The sequence below is a fragment of the Taeniopygia guttata genome, chromosome 29, assembly GCF_048771995.1.
Source record: "Taeniopygia guttata chromosome 29, bTaeGut7.mat, whole genome shotgun sequence".
NCBI lineage: Eukaryota > Metazoa > Chordata > Aves > Passeriformes > Estrildidae > Taeniopygia > Taeniopygia guttata.
Genome location: NC_133054.1, coordinates 4,666,029 through 4,675,560, shown reverse-complemented (window position 1 = coordinate 4,675,560; position 9,532 = coordinate 4,666,029). Strand labels below are relative to the sequence as shown.

The window sequence follows — 9,532 nt, the reverse complement described above, 5'->3', positions numbered from 1 at the left end:
ACACTGCAGGACACGACACGGGGGGCAGGAGCGGGACAGGCCAGGGGGTGGCAGGGCCGGGGACACGGGGGAAGAAGGGGACACCGAGGGGGGAAGGGGACACCGAGGGGGACACGGTGGAAGGAAGGGGACACTGAGGGGGAAGGGGACACCGAGGGGGACACCGTGGAAGGAAGGGGACACAGGGGGGGAAGGGGACAATGGGGGGGAAGGGGACACCGCGGGGGGAAGGGGACACTGAGGGGGAAGGGGACAATGGGGGGGAAGGGGACACAGGGGGGGAAGGGGACACTGAGGGGGAAGGGGACACCGCGGGGGAAGGGGACACCGAGGGGGGAAGGGGGGGGGGCCGGATCCCGGCGCCGCTTCCTGGAAGGGAAGAGCGGAAACGGGGCCGGGGCTGGAGCCGTTCCCACGGAGGGGCGGGACCCCCACGGGGGACACGGGGGAGGGGGGGACAGGACCCCCGGGGAGGGGACACTAGGGGGGACAGAATCCCCATGGGGGGACACGGCGCTGGCACCTCCTTGTGGGGACATGAGGGGACAGTAGGACCCCCCCAGGGGACACGGGGGGGGGGGGCGGTGAGGGGACACGCGTGTGCAGCCCCCCCCCGGGGCTGGTGCGAAGGGGGGACACGAGGGGACACGCGGAGACACGAGGGTGCAAGGGGGGGCCGGGGGCGCGCAGAGGGGGCGTGCAAAGGGGGTGTGCAAAGGGGTGTGCAAAGGGGGTGTGCAAAGGGGTGTGCAAAGGGGGTGTGCAAAGGGGGTGTGCAAAGGGGAGCTAGGGGCGTTCAAAGGGGGCTGGGGGTGTGCAAAGGGGGCTGGGGGCGTGCAAAGGGGGGCTGGGGGCGTGCAAAGGGGGCGTGCAAAGGGGGGCTGGGGGCGTGCAAGGGGGGCGTGCAAGGGGGGCTGGGGGCGTGCAAAGGGGGCGTGCAAAGGGGGCGTGCAAGGGGGGCCGGGGTCGGGGGCCTCGCCCGCAGCCGCCGCATTCCAGCGCCGCTGATGCAACGGCGGCCGCGCAGCTGGGGCGGGCGGGGGGCGCGGGGGGCGTGGGGACACCCACGGGGACACCCACGGGGACACCCACAGGGACACCCACGGGGACACCCAAAGGGACACCCACGGGGACACCCACAGGGACACCCACCGGGACGCCCCCGGGGCAGCACCCACCGGGGTGGGGGGCTCGGGGGTGGCACGGAGCGGGGCCCGGTGTCCCCCCCGCGTGTCCCCGCGTGTCCCCGCGGCTGTGTGCCCGCCGTGCCCCCGTGGGGACAATGGGGACGTTTCCGTGGCCGGCGGGGGGAACAATGCGCTGGCGCCGGGGCCTTTCCTGCCCCGCACCGAGGCCGGGGGTGGCACCGGGGCCGGGGGTGGTGGCACCGGGGTCGGTGACTGCGCCGTGACACCCAGGGGTGACACGGTGGCCGTGTGCCCACGCGTGTGCTGACACGGTGGCCACGAGCAGGCCTGGCACCGTCCCCTGGGGAACACGCGTGTCCTGGCTGTGTCCCCATGCCCCTCACACCCACAGCCCCGTGTCCCCAAAGCCCCAAACCCCGAGATTCCCCAGTTCCTGAATCCCCAAATTCCCAGAGCCCCAAATTCCCCAATTCCTGAATTCCTGAATCCTCAAATCCCCACATCCCCAAACCCCCAAATCTCCAAACCCCCAAATTCCCCAGTTCCTAAATCCCCAAATTTCCAAACCCCCAAAGCCCCAAATTCCCCAATTCCTGAATCCCCAAATTCCCAAACCCACGGGGGGTGTCCCAAATCTCCCCCAGCCCCATTTGAGGGGGCACACCCCACCCCCGTGGGTGCCCCCCAGCCCCATTTTACGGGTGACACCCCACAGCCCCCATCCCCGTGGGTGCCCCCAGCCCCATTTTACGGGTGACACCCCACCCCCGTGGGTGCCCCCCCGGCGCCCCCCTCCCGCCGTGCCCCCCCGTGTCCGTGCCGGTCCCTGAGTCACCGGGGGGGCCCGGGGGGGCCCGGGCTGACTCACGGCGCCGCCAGCCCCGTATATAGCCCGGCCCGCGGCGGGGCCCCCCCGAGCCCCCCCGGTGTCCCCCCGTGTCCCCCCGGTGTCCCCGGGGCGGGGGGCGCGGGGGGGTCGGGGCTGGCCGGGAGCCCGGGCGGGCGGGGGGGGCGCGGGGGGGCCCCGGCACCGGCGCTTCCCAAAAAGGCTCCGGAGACCGAGAGGGGCGGGAGCGGGGCCAGGCGGGGGGGACACGGGGGGACACGGGGGGGACACGGGGGGGACACGGGGGGACATGAGGGGGACATGGGGGGACACGGGGGGACACGGGGGGGACATGAGGGGGACATGGGGGGACACGGGGGGGACACGAGGGGACACGGGGGGATACGGGGGGGATATGGGGGGACACGGGGGGGACACGGGGGGACATGGGGGGACATGAGGGGGACACGGGGGGGGACACGGGGGGACATGAAGGGGACACGGGGGGGACATGGGGGGGATATGGGGGGGACATGAGGGGGACATGGGGGTGTGAGTGCGAGTGTGGCCGGACATTCTGGGGACGTGTGGGGACAGGGACACGGGACCCCACGGCACGGGGACCTGCCACACGTGTGTGCTGGCTGTCCCTGTGTCCCCATAACGCCATGTCCCCCTGTCCCCAAATCCCTGTGTCCCCATGTCCCCAAATCCCTGTGTCCCCATGTTCCCATAACCCCAAATCCCTGTCCCTGTGTCCCCAAATCCCCGTGTCCCCGTGTCCCCATTTAGGGTCACCCCTCTTGTGACCCTTCCCACCGCCCCATTTGGGGTCACCGCGTGTCTCCATGTCCCCCTGACCCCATTTTGGTGCCACCACGTGTCCCCATGTCTCCCTGACCCCATTTGGGGTCACCCCCACCATCCAACGGGGCATTTTTGGGGCCAAATCCGGGATTTGGAGGGGATTATTTGGGGGCGCTCCCCCCGTCACTTTTTTGGGGTGGAAATTGGGGGTTTGGGGGTGTTCCTCGTTTCCCCCACAAATCCCCGCCTCGGGGCTCTTCTGGGGGGTCCCGGCAGCCCCAAAATCCGGGATTTCCATCCCTGGCCATCAAAACCCCCCCGGGCAGACCCCAAAAACCCGAGAAATCCCCCCAAAAGTACCACGGGCAGAATTCCCTCGGGGATCTGGGGACAACGAAGGTGACAACGGGGGGTGACAGAGATTTGGGGGTGCCACCAGAACGTTCCAGATCCTCCCTGCCCAGGAAATCCCCGACCCGCGGGAGAGGGGGAGAAAAAATCGCCATAAAAAATTGGTGGAAAAGCGGGAACCGCCTGTTTTTTTCCCAGCCCATCCCGATTTTCCAGCCCCCGCCCGGATCCACCCTGGCAGGAAAAACACCGGGCCAGGCCCGGGACACGCAGGGAGAGGGGGCAGAGCTGGGAAAGCTGGAAAAAGCTGGGAAAAAATAGGGAAAAATAGGGAAAAACTGGGAAAATTTTGAAAAAATAGAAAAAAAATGGGGGAAAAAATTGGGAAAATTGGGGGAAAGAATGGGACAAAATGGGGGGAAAACAAAGGGAAAAAAGGGGAAAAAAAGGAAAAAAAAGGGGAAATCTCTCCTGGAGCTGGGTGGGATTTGGGGGGATCCCACTCGGGGTGTGGGGTGGGATTTGGGATGGGGCGAGCGGGTAAATCCCGCTGGAGCGCCCTGGCGGAGCTGGGAGGGATGGAAAATTCCCCCCCAAAAATAGGATTTGAGGGGATTTTGGGGGGAAATCCAGCGGGGTGGGCCCGGAGGGAAGATCGGGAACGGGGACAGGGACGGGCGGCAGCAGCGGGGCAGATGTTGGGATCGGGGCGGGGGCGGCGATCCCAAATCCGCGATCCCAAATCCGCGATCCCGCCCCGCAGCTGCGGGCCCGGAATTCCCACAATTCCAGAACCTTCCAGGGCCCCCCGAGGCGATCCCAGCGGGGCCAACCCCTGGGAAAAGGGGATAAAAAGGAGATTTTCCCCCAAAAAATCCGGCGGGAGGGGAGGGGAGGGGAGGGGGGCGGGGGCCGGAGGCGGCGGTGACACAGAAATTCCCATTTCCACTTTTTCCGCCCCAAATCCGGCGGCTCCGAGCTGAGCTCAGCTCCGGGGGGGGGGGGGGAGGGGAGAAGAGGGGGAATTTGGGGGTGGGGGTGGGGATCCCCCATTGCTGGGGGTCCCGGGGGAGTCTCGGGGGGGTCCCGGGGTGGGGACCCCTCATGTTGTCCCCCCTTTGTCCCCCACTTTGTCCCCAACTTGTCCCCCCCATTGTCCCCCCCCTTGTCCCCCCCGGGGGGGTTCCCCTGTCCCGGTACCCCCAGCACGGGGGGGGGGGGGGGGGGGACTTTGCGCAAGAGGCCCCAAAACGGCCCCGCCCGAGCCCAAAATTCCTCCTGGGAGCGGCGGATCGGAGGGAAAGGGAACGGGGGGGGGACAGGGACATTGGGGGGGGCAGGGACATTGGGGGGACAGGGACACTGGGGGGGGACAGGGACACGGGGGGGACAGGGACACGGGGGGGACAGGGACACGGGGGGGACAGGGACACGTAGGGGGATCAGGGACATTGGGGGGGACAGGGACACGGGGGGGACAGGGACACGGGGGGGGACAGGGACATTGGGGGGGACAGGGACACGGGGGGGACAGGGACACGGGGGGGGACAGGGACACGGGGGGGGGACAGGGACACTGGGGGGGGGGACAGGGACACGGGGGGGACAGGGACATTGGGGAGGGACAGGGACACTGGGGGGGACAGGGACACGGGGGGGACAGGGACATGGGGGGGACACAGGGACATTGGGGGGGGACAGGGACACGGGGGGGGACAGGGACACGGGGGGGACAGGGACACGGGGGGGGAGGACAGGGACACGGGGGGGGACAGGGACACGGTGGGGGGACAGGGACACTGGGGGGTGACAGGGACATTGGGGGGACAGGGACACGGGGGGGGACAGGGACACTGGGGGGACAGGGACACGGGGGGGACAGGGACACGGGGGGGGGACAGGGACATTGGGGGGGGACAGGGACACGGGGGGGACAGGGACATTGGGGGTGACACGGCCACCAGGGCTGAGGGGACACCGCCACCAGGGCTGAGGGGACACGGCCACCAGGGCTGAGGGGACACCGCCGGGCCTCGGGGCCGTTTTTATTTCGGCAATAATTTAAATTCCGGGGGGGCCCCTCCGGCTCCGAGCCCCCCCCGGGTGTCCCCCGCCACCTCCGGCCAGGCTGGCGCTGCCCCCACGCGCGCTCTGGCTGTCCCCACGCGGGCTCTGGCTGTCCCCAGGCGCGCTCCCGCTGTCCCCAGGCGCGCTCCCGCTGTCGCCGGCCGCGGCTTCCTCGGGGACAGCCCCTCCGGGGGGGTGGCGGGGTCGGGGCTGGGGGACAGAGGGGGCGAGGGGGTCACTGCGGCTGTCCTGGGGGGGGACAGCTGCGGGTGGCACCTGGGGACAGACCCACAGCCGAGGGTGGCACCTGGGGACATTCACACACCCGAGGGTGGCACTTGGGGACAGACCCACAGCTGAGTGTGGCACCTGGGGACAGTCACACACACACCTGGGGACACTCCCACAGCCGAGGGTGGCACTTGGGGACATTCACCCACCCGCGTGGCCCAGGGGTGGCAGCCCTGTCGCTGTCCCCTCCCTACCTGCCGCAGGGGACGGGCAGGTCCCCTTTGGTGACGCGCAGGACGAACGGGGGCGGCTTGTCCAGCTCCAGCTCGCCCAGCTCTGCACGGGGACACGGCGGGGACAGAGTGGGACAGAGTGGGGACACAGTGGGGACAGAGTGGGACAGAGTGGGGACACAAAGGGGACACGGTGGGGACACAAGGGGGACACCGCGGGGACCTCACCTGCGTCCCAGTCCTCCTGGCACGGGGGGGGCTGCCAGGGCTGCAGGGGGGGCCAGGCTGGCCCGGCCATGTCCTCGGGGTCTGCGGGGACAGGGGACAGCTGGGGCACCTGGGGCACACCTGGGGACAGCTGGGGACACCTGGGGCACCTGGGGGGGGGACACCTGGCACCCCTGGCACACCTGGGCACACCTGGCACCCCTGGCACACCTGGCAGCGTACCTGGGGGCACCCCTGGCACACCTGGCACCCCTGGCACCCCTGGCACCCCTGGCACCCCTGGCACCCCTGGCACACCTGGCAGCGTACCTGGGGGCACACCTGGGGGCACCCCTGGCACCCCTGGCACACCTGGGCACACCTGGCACCCCTGGCAGCGTACCTGGGGGCGGCTCCAGGGGCAGTTTGTCAGGGCAGCAGGTGACACCCAGGCACACCTGGCACACCTGGGCACCCCTGGCACACCTGGGCACACCTGGGCACCCCTGGCACCCCTGGCAGCGTACCTGGGGGCAGCTCCAGGGGCAGCTTGTCGGGGCAGCAGGTGACACCCAGGCACACCTGGCACCCCTGGCACCCCTGGCACGTACCTGGGGGCAGCTCCAGGGGCAGTTGGTCGGGGCAGCAGGTGACACCCAGGCACACCTGGCACCCCTGGCACGTACCTGGGGGCAGCTCCAGGGGCAGCTTGTCGGGGCAGCAGGTGACACCCAGGCACACCTGGCACCCCTGGCACACCTGGGGGCACCCCTGGCACCCCCGGCACGTACCTGGGGGCAGCTCCAGGGGCAGTTGGTCGGGACACACCTGGCACACCTGGGGGCACCCCTGGCACCCCTGGCACCCCTGGCACGTACCTGGGGGCAGCTCCAGGGGCAGTTGGTCGGGGCACACCTGGGGGCACCCCTGGCACCCTTGGCACCCCTGGCACACCTGGCACCCCTGGCACCCCTGGCACACCTGGGCACCCCCGGCACCCCTGGCACGTACCTGGGGGCAGCTCCAGGGGCAGCTGGTCGGGGCAGCAGGTGACACCCTGGCACCCCTGGCACGTACCTGGGGGCAGCTCCAGGGGCAGTTGGTCGGGGCAGCAGCCGAGGTGGCTGCGCAGGAGCGCGCGCGGGACGCGGTGCCGCGCGTTGAAGGGACACGTGGCCAAAGTGCGCGACACCTGCGGGTTGTTCTGGGGACACGGACACGGGGGGGTCAGCGGGACACCCCCGGGGCCGGCCCCGACCCCCGGAACCGACCCCCGGAACCGACCCCCGGAACCGACCCCCGGAACCGACCCCCGGCTCCCGGAGCCCCCAGCCCCAATTCCCGGAGCCCCCAACCCCAATTCCCGGAGCCCCCAACCCCAATTCCCCCAGACCCCAATTCCCGCAGACCCCAATTCCCGCAGACCCCAATTCCCTCAGACCCCAATTCCCCCAGACCCCAATTCCCGCAGACCCCAATTCCCGCAGACCCCAACCCCAATTCCCGGAGCCCCCAGCCCCAATTACTGCAGACCCCAATTACTGCAGACCCCAGACCCCAATTCCCGCAGACCCCAATTCCCGCAGACCCCAATTCCCCGAGACCCCAGACCCCAATTCCCGCAGACCCCAAACCCCAATTCTCCCAGACCCCAGACCCCAATTCCTGCAGACCCCGGACCCCAATTCCCGCAGACCCCAATTCCCCCAGACCCCAATTCCCCCAGACCCCAACCCCAATTCCCACAGACCCCAACCCCAATTCCCCCAGACCCCAGACCCCAATTCTCCCAGACCCCAGACCCCAATTCCCCCAGACCCCAATTCCCCCAGACCCCAATTCCCGCAGACCCCAATTCCCGCAGACCCCAGACCCCAATTCCCGGAGCCCCCAGCCCCAATTCCCGCAGACCCCAATTCCCGCAGACCCCAGACCCCAATTCCCGGAGCCCCCAGCCCCAATTCCCGCAGACCCCAGACCCCAATTCCCGCAGACCCCAATTCCCCCAGACCCCAGACCCTCATGGTCTCCCCTGACAGGTCCTGGACCCCAAAACTGAGGGACCCCTCCCAGCTCCCGCTGTCCCCCCGGCCCCGGTGTCCCCCCGCTGTCCCCCGGTGTCCCCCGGTGTCCCGCGCACCTGCTGGCAGCGCACCAGGTGATAGGGCAGGCGGGACACGCGCACCTGGTGGCTCTGGTCGTACGGGCACTGCACGAGCTCCTCGGGCTCCATAGCCGGTACCGGCGGGAACGGTTCGGTACTGCAGGGCACCGCTCGGTACCGGTTATGTCCCACCGGGCACGGTTCAGTCCCGGTTCAGTCTCACCGGCCGTAGTTTGGTCCCAGCGGTGCCGGTTCGGTGCCGGTTCGGTCCCACCAGTCCTGGTTCGGTCACGGTTCGGTCCCAACTGTCCCGGTTCGGTCCCGGTTCTGCCCCGGTCCGGTTCCACCGGTGCCGGTTCGGCCCCGGTTCTGCCCCGGTCCGGTCCCAGCGGTGCCGGTTCGGTCCCACCGGTCCCGGTTCTGCCCCGGCCCGGTCCCAGCGGTGCCGGTTCGGCCCCGGTTTGGTCCCAGCGGTGCTGGTTCGGTCGCAGTCCGGTCTCACTGTCGCAGTTCGGTCCCAGAGGTCCCGGTTCTGTCCCGGTCCGGTCGCAGCGGTGCCGGTTCTGCTTTACGGCAGCGTCGCCGTTACCACGGCAACGGGCGCCGCTCCGGGTCCTCCGAGCCGCTAGGGGGCGCCGCGCGCTGTCTCCATGGCGACGCCCTGCCCGAGCTAAAAAATAAATTCCGAGTTTATTAAAAATTAAAAGTTTTATCCCTAAGTGAAATTAAAAATTCATTAAAAACTCCAGATTAAAAGGCCTTAAAGTACAAGAGCCTGGCCGGGGCTCAACCCAAGCTGGTCGCAAAATGGACCAAAAATATTTATATTTTTGTATTTTCACACTTTTATAAGTTGTGGTTCATTTGGATATTGAGGTTAATTGTCTAATTACAGCTTTTGGGTTATGAAGCTCCATCCTCCTGGCTCGCTGTTGTTTACGATTTTTGGGGTTGAGGCTCTTACAGTGTCTTTGGATTTTGGGATGGAAAGGATTGTTTTGGTCAGCTAAAAAAAAAAAAAAGAGTTAAAAATTAAAGCATTGATGGCAACAGGGGAAAATTTGGGGTAAATGGGCCCAGACTGGGCTCAAACAGGCCCAAATTGGGGTCAAACAGGCCCAAATTGGGGCTTCATGGGTCTGGTTTAGGCCATGTAGGCCCAAAATGGGCCCAGACTGGGATAAACGGCCCAGATTGGGGTAAAATTGGACAAGATTGGGGTAAATGGTCACAGACTGAGGTGAATGGGCTCAGACTGGGATAAAAGGGTCCAGACTGGGATAAAAGGGTCCAGATTGGGGTAAAGTTGACAAGATTGGGGTAAAAGGGCCTAGATTGGGGTAAATGGGCCCAGATTGGGGTAAAAGGGCCCAGATTGGGGTGCCCCGGACTGGGGATAAATGAGACCAGTTTGGGGATAAATGGGACCCTAAAGGGGGACAAATAGGAGTGAATTTGGGTTCCACGGACCCGAATTGGTTCTATATAGGGTTGTGACCCCAATTTAGGGCCCAGACCCTGATTTAGAGCTGTGACCCCAGTTTTGGGCCCAGACCCC

General features: G+C 67.4%; 1 protein-coding gene across 3 annotated transcripts; it reads right to left on the bottom strand.

Annotated features, from left to right (window-relative positions):
• Positions 1 to 5,133: 5,133 nt before the first annotated feature.
• GTSF1 (gametocyte specific factor 1) lies at positions 5,134 to 8,998 on the bottom strand. 3 transcript variants are annotated; one of them, XM_072919590.1, is made up of 5 exons: positions 8,056 to 8,998; positions 6,882 to 7,074; positions 5,892 to 5,972; positions 5,685 to 5,766; positions 5,134 to 5,409 (listed from the first exon to the last, which is right to left on the bottom strand). In XM_072919590.1, the coding sequence occupies exons 1-5, from the start codon at positions 8,101 to 8,103 to the stop codon at positions 5,178 to 5,180; spliced, it is 636 nt and encodes a 211-aa protein (XP_072775691.1). In that variant the 5' UTR covers positions 8,104 to 8,998; the 3' UTR covers positions 5,134 to 5,177. The 3 variants fall into 3 exon arrangements, with proteins under 3 accessions (XP_072775691.1, XP_072775690.1, XP_072775692.1); XM_072919589.1 differs by having other exon boundaries at positions 5,138 to 5,409; positions 8,011 to 8,988; XM_072919591.1 differs by having other exon boundaries at positions 5,141 to 5,409; positions 6,948 to 7,074; positions 8,011 to 8,980.
• Positions 8,999 to 9,532: the final 534 nt, after the last annotated feature.